Source organism: Furipterus horrens, unplaced genomic scaffold, assembly GCF_987537825.1.
Source record: "Furipterus horrens unplaced genomic scaffold, mFurHor1.1.pri manual_scaffold_7, whole genome shotgun sequence".
Lineage (NCBI taxonomy): Eukaryota > Metazoa > Chordata > Mammalia > Chiroptera > Furipteridae > Furipterus > Furipterus horrens.
In genome coordinates this window covers 84,865,435-84,880,596 of record NW_028327177.1, presented here as the reverse complement: position 1 = coordinate 84,880,596, position 15,162 = coordinate 84,865,435, and the positions used below count along the sequence as shown (strand labels likewise).

The 15,162-nt window shown below is 38.6% G+C and overlaps 1 protein-coding gene across 7 annotated transcripts in view; it reads right to left on the bottom strand.

Annotated features, from left to right (window-relative positions):
• The window catches only part of MAGI1 (membrane associated guanylate kinase, WW and PDZ domain containing 1), a 671,948-nt gene that overhangs the window by 112,743 nt on the left and 544,043 nt on the right, over nt 1-15,162 (bottom strand). For all 7 annotated transcript variants that reach the window (XM_090283881.1, XM_090283876.1, XM_090283877.1 and 4 more), the window contains exons 4-5: nt 4,515-4,721; nt 1,851-2,052 (exon numbers count right to left, since the gene is read on the bottom strand). In XM_090283881.1, the coding sequence (XP_090140007.1) occupies nt 1,851-2,052; nt 4,515-4,721 (409 nt within the window). The remainder of the gene's footprint in view (nt 1-1,850; nt 2,053-4,514; nt 4,722-15,162) is intronic.

Below are 15,162 nucleotides of genomic sequence, written 5' to 3'. Positions count from 1 at the left end.
TTTCCCTTGCTCCACATAATTTTTCCTACTAATAGACATAATTTTAAAGGCAATTTACTGCAAAAGCTAAGCACAAAATCCTAAGCTTATAGTTGAAATCCATTTTTATAACAATATTTAAAATCCTCTGTAAGAACTAAATGATGATGATGAAAATGGTAACTGTGACAATAATGCTCACTAATTATTACTAGTCTAAGTACTTTATATCCATTATCTCACGCAATTCTCACAACAATCTGACAAGGTAGGTATGATTCATAACATTCACACCTTTTATAGATATGGAAAATTGAGATACAAAGAGGTAAACTCAAGTTTCCAAGGTCACACAACTAGTAAGTGATAGAAACAACATGACTTTCTAGGTATGCTCTGAACCACTGTATCCCTGACTCCCAGGAAAAGACTACATCTTCCATCCCTGTCTTTAATAAGCACTTGTCACTAACATGAAGGCAGAAACATGGACTGCCCCTCCTTTTGGATGGAAAATAACACAAAAGCTCTAGTTCACTCATCTCAAATTTCCTAGGTTGTTTCTGAAAGGTGGTGTTCTGAGACCCAAGCCTTTCCCTCACTCTTACCTCTTTAGGAAAATTATACTTTCTTATTCTCATGATTTTTCTAATTATAAAATATATACTCAAATATATATTTGAGTAGAAATATATACTTAAGCCACACAAATGTATAATGTGGTTAGAAGACAAATTTCTTAAATTCTTAATGCAAATTCAATTATTAAGATACTTCCAGAATTTGTCTACACATAGAATATCTATTGATATATATTCACAGAAACAAATGTGTATATATATACACACACATATATAAAACACACAGCAGATGTATGATATACTTCATATATTGTTCTGCAGTGCCTCCCTTTCTTACTGTTCACTGAATAGCTGACCTTAAACTTCCATCTGTTTGAGTATAGCAGATTTATCTATGGTTTTATTGATTTTATAGTTTAATCGGCCAGTTTGTTTTTCCTTTTTAGTGGCACGTCAACTGTGGTGAATCTTAATAGAGAGTCTTAATAACAGATCCAAAGTACAGCATTTAAAAAACTGACTATCATTCATCAGGAAATTACATTATCTTAGATGTTCTTAGTTTAGATTTCAATTGTTTGGACTTTTTTTTCCTTTCAGTAAAGGTTATTTATTCAGTGTTATAATTTTTAAAGTTTTCATGTCTATACAGTCTCAAATTTCATATGCCTTGTATGATGTAAAAGATTAATTTAAAATGGGATCACAGACCTAAATATAAACTATAAAATTTCTAAAAGAAATATAATGTAAAATGACTGCTTTATGACTTTGAGTTAAACAAAGATTTTTTAGCTACTATACTAAAAGCAAAATCCACAACAGAAAAAAATTGATAAATTAGACTTCATCAACATTAAAAACTTCTGGCTCTTCACAAGACACAGTTAAGACAATAAAAAGAAAACTTTGACTTGTAGAAAATGTTTGCAAATCACAAATATGATGAGGGAATTGTATCCAAAAAACATGAAGAACCCTTAAAATGCAACAAAAAGAAAACTGCAACCCAACCAAGAAAAAATAAACAAGGGGTTTATCTATTTTTAATGGCTAAATATATTCTTTATATATTATACCATAATTTGGTTGTCTAATTCTTTAGGGAAATTATTAACTTCATGTTTCCTCAAGCCAATCAGGCTCTATAACTAGGATGATATACTAATTGCTTTTTTTGTGCAAAGATAGTTAAATTGTATAAAAGAATACCACCAGCCTCTGATTAATCCTTTGGAAGGGGAATAAAATAAAGGGACAGATTCAGGTAGAAATAATGGTATACTTTACTCTATAAAATAGACTTCTCCATTTTCGGTATAGGCCATCTCCCAGTTTTCAGGTAGAGGACCTAAATTATCCTCTGCAGAAAGAGGTAGGTATTGAGGAAACTTCTGAGAAGGGTCCGTGATGGGAGAAGTGATGAGGCTACTATTCACAGGTGGCAGCGTTGCTTCTGGGAGAGTGCGCTCTTCCTGATCACCAGAATCGGCTGTTTCATCCAGGGGAGAGAGAGAAAAAAAAATCACCAGTCATACCCCAAATTGGTGCATCAGCCCAAATACTGTAAAAGCCCTCATCCTTTCCTACTTTCTGACCATTGATTATATTCTGTTTTATTTAGATACCAGTTTTTAAATATAAAACATCAAAATGATGGACCAAATATATTTTACCTAAAAATAAAGAAGAGAAAAATATGTTTAAATAATGCATTATTCACAATCTTGGAAATGTCAAAGGAGAAACAAATCGTGACTCAAAACAAACCCTAGAGTTTCTTAAACTAAGAAGGTCATCAAAACACAGACTGAACTGCACTCTCACTCCTCCGGAGGCACCATTAGGTTTCATGACTCAGAGGACTTCTGAATGCAAAAAGAAGTCCATGATGAAAACACAGATATAGTATTATTACTGTCCATTTCAGTAACTCCATTTCTGATTGTATGTTTTCAAACCCCCTGGAGACTGACATTTAATGTCATTGGCGTTTGATGCCAGGATTTCAAGTGGGGATTTTATGGTAACAAGTTTTTTGAGGCACAACATCTAGAGAAAAGAGATTTTAGTTGTTAGAAATAGTAAAGGCTTCAAGACTTAGAGTCAACAACCCCTGTGTGTTTTCTATCAAGAAATATGCCTAATAAATGAAGGACAAATAAAGACACAGGCCTCTTGGGGACCATGTAGCCAGCTTGGCAGAAATATTTCACTGCCTGTCATTCCAAAGGACTTCTGCTTCTGTGCCCACATCTATGTTTTGGGTTATATCATCATTTGTTATTCTTACTTGTTGAAAGATTAAGACATTAAAATATTAGCTATTTTTAAAAGAAATAGACTTATTAAAATAATCTGCTTTCACATCAATGAGGGTTGCTAATTATAAATGGATAAAATATTTATTTATAAGTAGATGAAATCCCCTGATTTCAATAAGGCATATGTAAAAGATGGCAAATTTATCCTAGCTATTACAACTATGGGTTAGCCACTGGCCTAACCCATTCTAATTGAGAATATAAAAGTTTTCATGGAATCAAATTCTTAGAACTTAGAGCAGGTACATACACATAATTTAATCCTAACTAGTCATTTTAGTGATAAGAGAAGAAGATATTATTATGTTTAGGAACCAAGCTGGGACACCAAACCAAGTCTCCTCCTTCTTTCTCCAAAGCTTCTTGCAGAGGGCTTGGGCTTCTGTTATAAAAATAAAGTCATCAAAAAATGTTTTTAATTGCCATATTGAAGAATTTAGGTTTTTGAGCTTAAAGAATGAGACAACCTCAGAGAGGCCCAAATGGTCTGTAGAAGCATTCAAATAATACAAACTTTTCCCTTAATATTCTATCAGGCTTGGTAGCACAAAGAAGAAAATACAGAGTTTAAGTAATTTCCCTTTATTGGGGTTAAGTTTAACCAAATAATGACTGAATATGGTGAAGTCAGAAGAGGCCACTATGAGAGAGGAAGATTTCAAATGCTGCAAATGGATAACTCCTTGAGAACTATAACCCTAAAATATTAAAGAAAATATTTAAGTATAAGAAAAATAGAAGAAACAATATATTCGTCTAAGTCACAACACTATAAACTGTAGTAACTCACATATCATGCAGTTGTTACATTTTGAGTTACTATATAAGGTCAAACCTCCACATAGAGAAAAATACTTTTGAACAGTTCTAGGTCACGGCGCCAAACAAGGGAACATCCATCACAGCCTCTGTGAATGGTGCCTCCTTGAAGTGTGCAAGACCCAACGAATATAGTCTTACCCAGAGAGGCCTTGTCCTTGAAGAACCCTTCATAAAATATATGTACCTAAGTGTGGGGGTAGAGAGCCCTGAATATATATAGATAATACAAGGAGTAATATATGCTATATAATACAGAATGTATGTACAAGATATAATCAATTATTTTCCATCTTATAGGGCATATAGTAAAATTTGCCTATGTTAATAGAACACATGCTATATTTCCACTGTATTTCTACTTGCAAAGGTATGACATAAAAGGATGTTGCTAGCCTTTCATATGGCATCAATTGTTATCAAACTGTTAAGCAAATTCTTGTATTTCTCTTTATAAGCAATCATCCATAATTATGGAGCAGTGTCAAGGCCAGGAAGTAAATGAACAAAATGCAAATATGCATATATTTTGAAGAGACAAAAATAATGTGATTATTCTCAACTTCCTTCTACAGACATTTCAGACCCTTTAAGGTATTTGGGTGAAGTTAAAATAGTCTTGTGAAGAAGCATGAAACATAGACTGGAGAAAAGACCACCTCTACCAAGCATAGTGTGGTCAGAGTTTGAATTTTGGTGACCCCTCCGAATTCCTATTAAGGAAATAATAATTTTTTCCAAAAAGCCTCCAAAAGCCTCCCACTGCCCACTTTCCCCAAGTCCACTGATGGGAGTGTCATCTGGTCTTTACCTGTAAAGCTACTGTTCATTTCAGGAATGTCATCCTCCTCCTCATTCTCTGCATGGACTATGCCAGCATTTTGCATATCATTGTAGGACTTGGTTCGCTTTGGGGTTGACTGCTTGGAGCCAGACTGAAGGCTCTGCAAGGCATCCGTTGTGATCACTTTCCCACTGACTGGCTGGCTAGGAGGTTTGGGTGTCCCATAATAGTTTCCTAGGTGATGGAAAGACATATTTGCATATTTCAGAAAGAATACTTTGTGTTTTTCAAGACTTTATATCCAAATCTCTCAGCACATTTAAAAAATATGTATTTAATCTGAAAAAAAATCAAACAAACAAAAAAACAACAACAACAAACAACAAACTGTATTCCATTTTTGAATGGGTTGGAAAAGATGTAGTTCCTACCCAGCTAGACAATATAATTTCAGAAGCTAGAAGGGACGCTGCATTGTTTTGATGCGAAGAACTTACTAGGGCTCAAAACAAAGGAGGCTGTGCTGAATAGCAACACTTAACCCTCATAACATTTGAATTTCAATTGGTCATCTTTTTACATATATATGCACTAGCAGAATACTGAATTCCATTTAGAGTGAGCCTCACAGAAAATAAAAAATTCATTACTGCCTACTCCCTTACAGGCCAACCAAGTGGATGTCATCTGCCCTTAATAAGGGGACTTCTCAAGAGGGAACCAGGGCAATATTTAAAAAGGACAGTGAACAGTACGTGGTGCCTCTTTAACTAAATGGCAAGCTTGACTCTCAGGGTCATTCTGGGTAGCAGCAACCTTGCCAAGTTTTAACAGAAAACTGTGTAAATGGTGGTACCCCTTACAGGTCACTCCTATAGTGTCACTCTTAGTAATTACACATCTTTCAGCCACTTTTCCCCAAAGTTTGGTTCAGGTCTGAACAGAATGCGCTTCTGAGTGGTACTTGGATGGATTTCTGAATTTTAATGTGTGTATATTGTTCATGTGCACTAGAAAAAATCTAACTAGTAAATTATGGCAATAAAACAAAGTTCACTTTTAAAAGTTAAGTGAAAACACAGTATTTTTAAAAATCGAGTTTTTTAACTTAAAGTTTAAAAAAGCAAGTATATGGGATAAGAAATTAATCACCTAAGTAAAACATAGCAATGATACTGAGGCACTTCCTCTTGAAAATTTTAAGTTAGAAAGTAAGATTTTCAAAAGAAAACTAATAATAGACATTATGTTCAGATATGGACAAAAAAAATGAAGGTGATTCTTAAATGGCCAAAGTTTGAAAAATACAGCTTATAATCAATAAATTCCCTGACTAGATGATATAAAACATCAACATTAGAATGTCACTGATCCATTCACCATCTCATATCTTTTAGAGTAAGCCCAGGAAGACAAGTTATATTGAGTTCTTCAATAACTCCTAAGCCAGTGCTGCTATTCTGTGCTTAGTAAAGTAGAATTGCTACCAGTGGATGGTTGGTTGGTCAGATGCCAGGGAGTCTCCCCCCAGTCGACATGGCAGCAGGGGAAGGTTCTTACACTGAGCCTGTGAAAAGTCCTTCCAACTTGCCCCTTCCAGTACCAGATTGGAGGTGGGATCAAAGGCAGGCAGGTACATGCATCAAAGAAGTCAAAAGAGCGGCAGGGGGAGGTGCTGCACCAAAGAGGCCTGTTAGTCTAGCCTGGGGAAAGAAGGTACTGGATGGGAGGTGGACCCACCCTAAGCATATGAAAGTTTGGAAAGTTGATTGGTCATTTTGAGAAAGCACCTAGTCCATCCCACACCCAAGTTAATATAAACCCAGGAAAACAAAAACACACTCTCTCTTGCTCATCGCTCTTGCTTGTGACCTGGACTTGCATGGTGGACTCATTTGTTCTCTCCATGGGCTATGTGGCCCATGGCCTGCAGGAGGGAGCCCCTTAGTCTTTCTCTCTTGTCCACCTGGGACACCCTAGCCTGTGTGTTGGTGTGACCTGGTGGCCCAGCAGCCAAATGGCCCATGGCCACACAGGCTCCACATGCAGCCTCCAGGATCGAGTCTGAACCCAACAGCAGCTGGGAACAAACTAAGCTACTTGAATGACAGTATAGCAGCTGCCTGCAGGTTCCAAAGGACTACACTTTAAACTGGAGCAGGAATACTGGACACTAGATTTTGTCTTGGTTTTGCAGAGGAAATGAGCTATGAGACAAGTATCCACCATTCTCCCAGATCATGCTGTACGTGAATAAAATCTCTTTCCTCTTTCACCAGCATCTGCTTCATGAATTTTGTTTTTGATGGCGGCAGGTAGGCAAACCTCTCTTTTCTTTCAGTAACAGAATTTGCAAATCACAAGAAATCCTGCACATGCTATTTTTTTTTTATGGATCTCATCCCACTGTCTGACCTCAGTTCATAATTACATAAAACATATATTTTAAAAAAACATACACTTTATTATACAAGCACAAAAGTAAGACAGTAATGTGTTGCTCTGCATGACATTCAAGTGATGAAGAATTTGCTTCCATTAAGCTGTATCTTTATAATTTAAATTTTTTAATTATTATTTCTCTAAAACATTTTTTGAATCACCAAATTTATAAATATACACATCCACTTTCTTTGAGAGGGGTATAATACTCATCAGTGGGGGAATGCTGAACACTCAAATTTAAAAGTGCAGTAGACTAGCTCTGGCTGCTGTGGCTCAGTGGATTGAGCGTCGGCCTGCAAGCCAAGTGGCGCTGGTTCGATTCCCAGTCAGGGCACATGACTAGGTTGCACATCAGGCCCCCAGTTGGGGCGCAAGTGAGAGGCAACCACACAGTGATGTTTCTCTCCCTCTCTTTCTCCTTTCCCTTCTCTCTAAAAATAAATAAATGAACAAATAAATAAATTGTTTAAAATAAATAATAAAAGGGCAGTAGACTAAAGGGCACCATATTTGAATTTGAAGGATATCAGACAGAAACCTCATTTTGGTGAGTTGTACTCAGGCATTGTAGTTCTTTTACAGAAGATGACAAATGTAGCAATCTCTAAAATTTCTTTTAGGCTTCCAACTTAAAAGGTACAGGGACTAAGCAGAACCAGCCTGAAGAATGGCACCCCATGTGTATTGTTAGGGACTAACAAACATGTGCAAGGAAGAAGGAGCATATACATGAGCCAAGACTCAGCTTTTACTTCTACAGAGGTTACCTTGGAGGATGTCCTGGGCTTTTTCCATTAACAGAAGATTTTTATTGAGGTTTAGGAAAGTAAAGCAGCTTTTTTTTTTCTTCATCTTTACAGTGAACAAGAAATAGAAATAAAACTCTTTACTGAATTTAATTCTAATTTCTTCCAATCATACCAAAACATATGTATATTTTTGATAAACAGGTTAAACTAAGGCAATGTCTATAAATAAGTGTCTTCCACTGAAAGATCTGACTGAAGTTTGGGGCCCTTAATTCATAATTTTATAATTATAATTTTACAATCATATCAATTTTCAGTGACATTAAACTGAAGTAACATTCATAAAACTATTGTCACTTAAGCATCAATTAAAATTCAGAAATTCTCAGTTTATGACAGAAATAAGTGTTTGGAAAATAAAAGTTGTACCTAAATTTGACAAATTTATGTGGATTTTCCTCAGTTTTCAAATTCAGGTTCTTTCTTAAGTTAATAAATGATTATCAGATTTCTGAACACAGCTAAAAACACAAAAGCACCCCCCAAACAATCTACCTGTTCATTGCTGTTTCCTGTTTCTGGAAATTAGTTTAAGATTGATTGGAGACAGATAAGGTATGTTTCATCAGGTTGAATCATACAAAACTGCTGTTGTAGAAGACAAGCTGTCACTATCAGCAGTTTTATTTGGGTTAATCTAATGAACAGGCATTCGCAGTACTCAGCACACTGTAGTGGTAGTTCAAACTTCAGCTTCACCACCCACTACCTGGCTTGTGACCCTGGGCAAGAGGTTCACTATTCTGTAAAAAATCTTGTTCTATTCTGTAAAATTGGGATTCTAGGAGTACCTAGTTTCTATCTCAAATACGTGCTATGGGGATAAAACGAGATGGTCCATTTAAAGCCTTTAGCCCATGCTAAAGCCACTAGATTAAGGCATGATAAATGTTTATTAATGTTGATAGTGTAGGTTTCTAATCTTTAAATTGAGGCTTGTTACACTTGTTGGGCGGATTAATAAGACAATGTGTCTGAAGTGCCTGTCACCTGGTAAGCGAGTATTTTTCCTTGCTATAAAGGAATAAGCAAGAGAACCTACCAATGACCAAATAAACTTAGGCATGTTTTTCATACTCAATCTAATACTTTCTCTGTGTAATGGGAAATTTCTCTCTAAAATAGCACCAGCCCCAGCAACCTCACAGGATTATCATGAAGATCAAATAATGTAACTTTCTTGAAGGTGCCCTGTAAACTATAAGGTGGGATAAACAGGAGATATTGTTATTATTCAAACTGCTCTAGCATTTCTCATTTTTCATATTGCTACAACTTTTATAGAAAAGCTTCTATTTAGTGGTTTTCTAATTGCAGAGGGTTTGATTTTCCTTTGCAGATATGATTTTTCATATTTTTAAAACACAATATGAATTAGTGACCCACATTTATTGTAAAAACTGAATGTTTCAGATTATACAGTCCCCCAACTTGCCACAGTTACCAGAGGTCTCCATTGCCTCAGCCACCCTATTATATCATATTTACTCTCTCACTGTACCTGCCAAATCCACAGTCTCCCAGCCCCAGCATTTGAGTTCACTTCTCTTCACTTCCAGTAAACTTGACCTCATCATAGTTTGCACTCTGGTCATAAATAATCAGGCCAAGCCTAGCCACGGCAGAAACACACTTTTTACAGAGTGGGCACAAGAGACTCATTGTGAAGAATATATAGATTACTTAATGGTGTTAACTAATACTCATGTGAAGAAGTATGAATGATTAAAAAATTAATTTGTGTCATCATTTGGAAGGCTGCACAGTTTCTAGGAGACATGAGCCGGATTCCCTCCAGTCTCCACGTTAGCCAACACATTAGCCAATGCACACTTCTGGAGGTAATCGGGCTCCCTCCCAAGTGGGAATGTGTGTGTCACTCTTGCTATTTTCAGAACTGGCTCTACAATAAACTCAGCAGGGATGGCGGCTGGACAGAGGGGAAGGGCTAGGCATGTTGTAAGAGGAAGCCAATGCTGGCCTTTATTAACAGGCACAATCTTTGGACACCACCAAGCCACAGAAAACATTTTCTGACATGCATTTAAAAATTAGCGGGGACTGCAAATCAATTTTTAGGGCTTGATAAAATATTTAAGGAGAACTGTACCCTGAGTTTTAAGTGCAGATGAATCAAATCTATACCGCCTCTCACTTTGTATAAATTTAGTATTCACTCATTTATTTCCTTACAAGAAGCTTTTTATGTTAGGTACTAGAAATAAAATGTAAAAATGGGACTAAAACACTATCTTCACAATTGCTCTGTATGGTATATATCAGTTTTCTTAAACTTTGTACAAATAATTAAGTTACACGTTAAATGCAGATTCTGCTTCAGTAGGTCAAATTGGGGCCTAAGATTTGGAATTTCTAGCAAGTACTCAGGTGATGCTGATGTTGCTTGTCCATAGACCATCCTTTTCACAGAAAGGTATACAGAATAGAGAGAGAAAATCATTCCTCTTTTGTAGATGAACAGCGAGACCCAAAAAAGCAGAAATGCCTTTCCAAGTGTCAGCCTGACTGGCCCACAGTAAATAGTACTTGGGTCCCTTGTCCCACAGTCTTAGTTGGGGGAAAGGACAGACTTGTCTGTCTTGCTGCTGGAAAAGCTTTTGGAAATAAGTAGAATATGATGGTATTGACCATCAATAGCTGGGAATCTAGAGCATACATTTTCTTTTTTTTTTTTTTTAAGTATATTTTATTGATTATATTGTTACAATAGTTCCAATTTTTTCCCCTTTGCTCCCCTCCACCCAGCACCCCCCTTCCCCGACAATCCCCTCCCCAAGTCCATGCCCATGGCTCACCCTTTCATATATTCTTCTTCTTTTTTTAAAAATAATTAATTAATTAGTTAAATATTTTAACAATAAAAAATAACAATCCCTCCCTCTCAGACTTAAGACCCTTTACAATCTTATAAAGGACAACGGACGAAGGTCTCCAGCTCCTCTAGCTGCTTCAAGCTGGACATGATCGTCGTCCTACCTACCCTTGGGTCAAGAAGTCCCTAATAAGAGTGGGGGTGTGGAGGGGAGGGTGGCCTTCCCACAAGGGGAAGGATCGTGCAGACTCCAGGTTGGTTGGCTGTCTCTGGACAACGGCATGCTTGGTTTAACAGGCTGGCATCCTTGTTGTACTCTGGGGGCAACAGGGTTAAAGGACATCATTCAATCCATAATCACTAGATGACAAAAGACAGGTATTAATTTTTCAATGTCCCACATTAGGGAAAAGAAGGGTTTCTTTGGAGGAAGGTATGCCAGGTACATCTCACCTGTCCAAAACCCTTTTGCCCATTATACTTAGTTTGGACTGAGGGAAATATTTTAGGTTTCCCCCCTCTCAGGCCTCTGGGCTCTTTCTGTCCAAGCCATTAGGATAGAAAAGAGAAACCAGTTTTAAAGTGAAGCCCACGGACCACCCCGTTCTTCACCAACCCAGCCATTGAGTTCAGCCAAACCATTGAGTCTCAGGAGGCAGCGATGCAGACAGGATTAAGTGAGGCCTATACGTACAGACAATCACTCAGGTAATGAGATCGTAGGCTTATGCCCTTTGAAAACAGAAAACACATGTTAATTTATGTAACATAACCCACATACAAGTCTTTAAATCTGTAGGACTGTCTTATTGGAAAGACATCCAGTTGCAAGGCATTTGACATTCTTCTCGCCTGTAAATTAAACATCTTTGATAATGCCACAGACATAGTTTAACTTTCAAGTGAAAACATATTTTAAATGAAAAGAAACTTTAAAGACGGTTAGCTATACTACTTTATAGTCTACCACTGATCATTGTGATTTTCCTTGAATAATGATTTTTCTCCCTAAGATTACCCTCCTTGTCATTAAAGGGACTGCATTAAGTCCATTTTTAATTTATCCTGTTCATTTGCATAAAAACAACAAGAGCAGCAAATGATCACTTATGATCTTTAGTTCTGCTTTGCTAGAACTTACCCAAGGAACATTTAGGGTGACCTTCAGTCTGCCCTTCAAGGCAGAGAAGCTGAGCCACATACCTGGCATTCAGCCTTGCCTGTAAACACCTGTCTTTTTCAGGTCCTCCTGGTTTTCCATTGTGCCTTAAGGTCCCTTCTAGCCATCTTTCAGGAAAACAACCTTCGTTCCTTCCCTGGAAAGATTGCTATGGACCGCTCATCCATCCAAGGTACCAGGCCTTTTATCTCGTGGACTTTTATTACCTTTGAAAGTCAGTCCCAGTTGCTCAGGGCTTTTTGGTAACAACCAAAGCCCAATCATGTCTCCTTTAGGCATGACATTCCAGTCAAAGTCTTAGTCAAAAAATCGTTATTAACAACTGGTCTTATTAGTTTTATGCAAAGAAACTTAGGTCATTACTTACTTCTTTAGAATGCCAAATTCTGGAGGGATCAGATAGGGAGAAAATATATACAGTGTGAAGGAAAACCCTTGTCCTTCTAATATTCACTGAACTTGCATTTCTATTCTTTATATTTTTATTTTTTCCCCCCACTAAAAATTTTCCTGTTTGTTTGTTTTTCCATTACAGTTGTCTCACTTTTTTCCCCCTCTTGCTTCTCTGCACCCTGTCCCTCCCTTCTCCCACATTCAGTCCCCACCCAGTTGTCCATGTCCATGGGTCATTTATACATGTTCTTTGACTAGACCCTTCCCCTTCTTACCACTTCTCTCCCTCCCATCTCCCCCTTAGTTACTGTTAGTTTATTCCTTGTTTACATACCTCTGGTTCAATTTTGCTCATTTGTTTGTGTTGTTCATTAGTTTCCTGTAACAGGTGATAGCATAAGGTAATTTTCTTTTGTTGCCTGGCTTATTTCGCTAAGCATAATTCTCTCTAGTTCCAATCATGTTGTTGCAAATGGTAGAAGTTCCTTCTTTCTTTCAGTACTTATTCATTGTCATTTTCCCCCTTTGTACTCGTGTTCCTCTCTGTCTCTCTCTGTTTCTTCATCTTCTTAAAGCAGACTCTTTAGCATCTCTTGCAATACTGGTTTGGTGGAGATGTATTCTTTTAACCTTCTTTTGTCTTGGAAACTCCTTATTTCACCTTCCATTTTGAATGAGAGCCTTGCTGGGTAGAGTATTCTTGGTTGTAGGCCTTTGTTTTTCATTACTTGGAATATATTTTGCCATTCCCTTCTGGCTTGTAGTGTTTCTGCTGAGAAATCTGATGATAGCCTTATTGGAGCTCCCTTGTATGTTATTAGTTGTTTCTCTCTTGCTGCTTTTAGGATTCTCTCTTTGTCTTTGAATGTTGCCATTTTAATTATGATGTGTCTTGAAGTGGGCCTGTTGGGGTTCATCTTCATTGGGACCCTCTGTGCTTCCTAGACTTGCATGATTCTTTCTCTCTTCATGTTAGGGAAGTTTTCTGTCATTGGTTTTTCAAAGAGGTTTTCTATTCCTTGCTCTTCTTCTTCTCCTTCTGGAATTCCTATGATACGGATATTATTACGTTTCATGTTGTCCTGCAGCTGTCTTAGAGCCTCTTCAGTCTTGTTCAGTCTTTTTTCATTTCGTTGCACTGTCTGGGAGTTTTTGTGTACGTTGTCCTCCAGCTCGCTGATCCGATCTTCTGCTTCCTCTAGCCTGTTTTTAATTCCTTCTACTGTGTTCTTCAATTCAGAGATCGTATTCTTCATTTCCTCCTGGCTCTTATTGATAGCTTCCATGTCCTTTTTGATGCTGGTATAATTCTCAGTAAGTTCCTTATAGTTCTTCTGGAGTTCACTGTAGTTTTTCTGGAGTTCTTTGTAGTTTCCGCTGAGCTCATTGAGCTTCTCCATAATCCATGCTTTCAATTCCATATCTGATAGTTGGCTCTCCTCTATTTCATTTAGCACTCTTTCTGGGGACTCTACCTTTCCTTTCGATGGGGGGTTGTTTCTCTGTCTCCCCATTTTTGTGACTCCTATTGTTTGTTGGTGCTTCTTAGAATGATCTGCACTTCCTGGGTCTGCCCCTGGTGGCATCAGATCCTGTACCAGTCTGGGCCTAGGCAGCCTGTTGGAGACTTCCAGGGATCTACTGCCTTTGTCTGTCTCCTTAAGTTGTTAATCTATTCAATCTGTGAGTAGCTGTCAGGTTTAAGGACCGTGGGTGTCGCAGCTTAATTCCTGTAGGCAGGGCTTTTGCTTCCCCTCAGGCTGACGCCACTTGGAGGGGAATGGTCTGCCTGCAGCACTGGGGATGAGTCAGCACTGGGACCCGGCCGGCCGCTTCCCCAGCTCTCCCCTCAAATCCACCACACCAAACTCTCCCCAAGCATTTCCAGTCCTCTCTGTCTTCCCTCTGCTTGTGCCCAGGGTAAGTAGGGGCCAAAATATTTTTGTATGTGATCCGCTTAAGAGCTCTTTTTCTCCAGCTGTTTCTCTCCGGCTAGCAAGAAACCCTGTGGCTTTTCGCTTTTCTCATCTGGATACTATTTTACTTTCCACTCTGTTGCTGTAGGCTGGGAAGCTCAGCTGGGGGTTTAGACCCTGCCCTTCTCAGGGGGAATCCCCGGCTGCTGAGCTGTTTCTCAGTCCCTTCAGCTGCCACCCGTGTGACTCCAGCCAGCCCCTTCCGCGTCTCCGCACTCCCTACCGGTCACGTTGTGATGTAGCGGCCTTTTCTGTCTCTCCGTGGTTATAAGACTTCTCTCCAGCTGGTGTTCGGTTGGTAATTCCAGATGATTTCTCCAAAATTATGTTGTAAATCCAGACTAGTTCTGGGAGGAAGTTAGTGTAGCTTCCACTTACTCCTCCGCCATCTTGTTTCTCTCCCATACATTTTCAATGGGACAATGTCAGCCCCCAAGGGGGTAATATACAGTTTTATTTGGGGGTGGGAGGGGGTACGGGTTCACAGAGAGAGCATAAGACACAGACATTCAGCACATGTTTTCACTGCAGCCCAAGGCCATGCATGACTAAACTTGCTGGCTCTGCAGGCACCTTCCTTGGTCACTTTCCACTACTTTTTCTGCTTTACTCCCCATTGGTTTCCCTTCAAACCCCACATACAAGCTGTGCCAGCCTCATTTCATGGCTCTTGCACCTGCTCCTCTTTCTGGTTAATGCCCTTTCCTCTGCTTCTTTCCCATCGTCACCCACTCGTCCTCAGGTGCAGTATCTGACCCCACATCCTGGATCAGAGCTGCTCTTACCAGTTCTTATGTGTCCTCAGGGAACAATGTACCTCTCCTTCCCAATTCCCTTTGCTATATTTATCAAACTGCTTAATTAATCAATACCTGTCCTTGCCTGTAGACTATGAAGTCCTTGAGGGCAGGGACCACATCTGCTCTCATGCACCGCTGCATCCCCACACCTAACATGACACCAGGTACATACTGTCACTCAGGAGTTCTTTATAGTGTGAGCAACTCAACATATGGAGACAGCACCCATAAATGGCAGC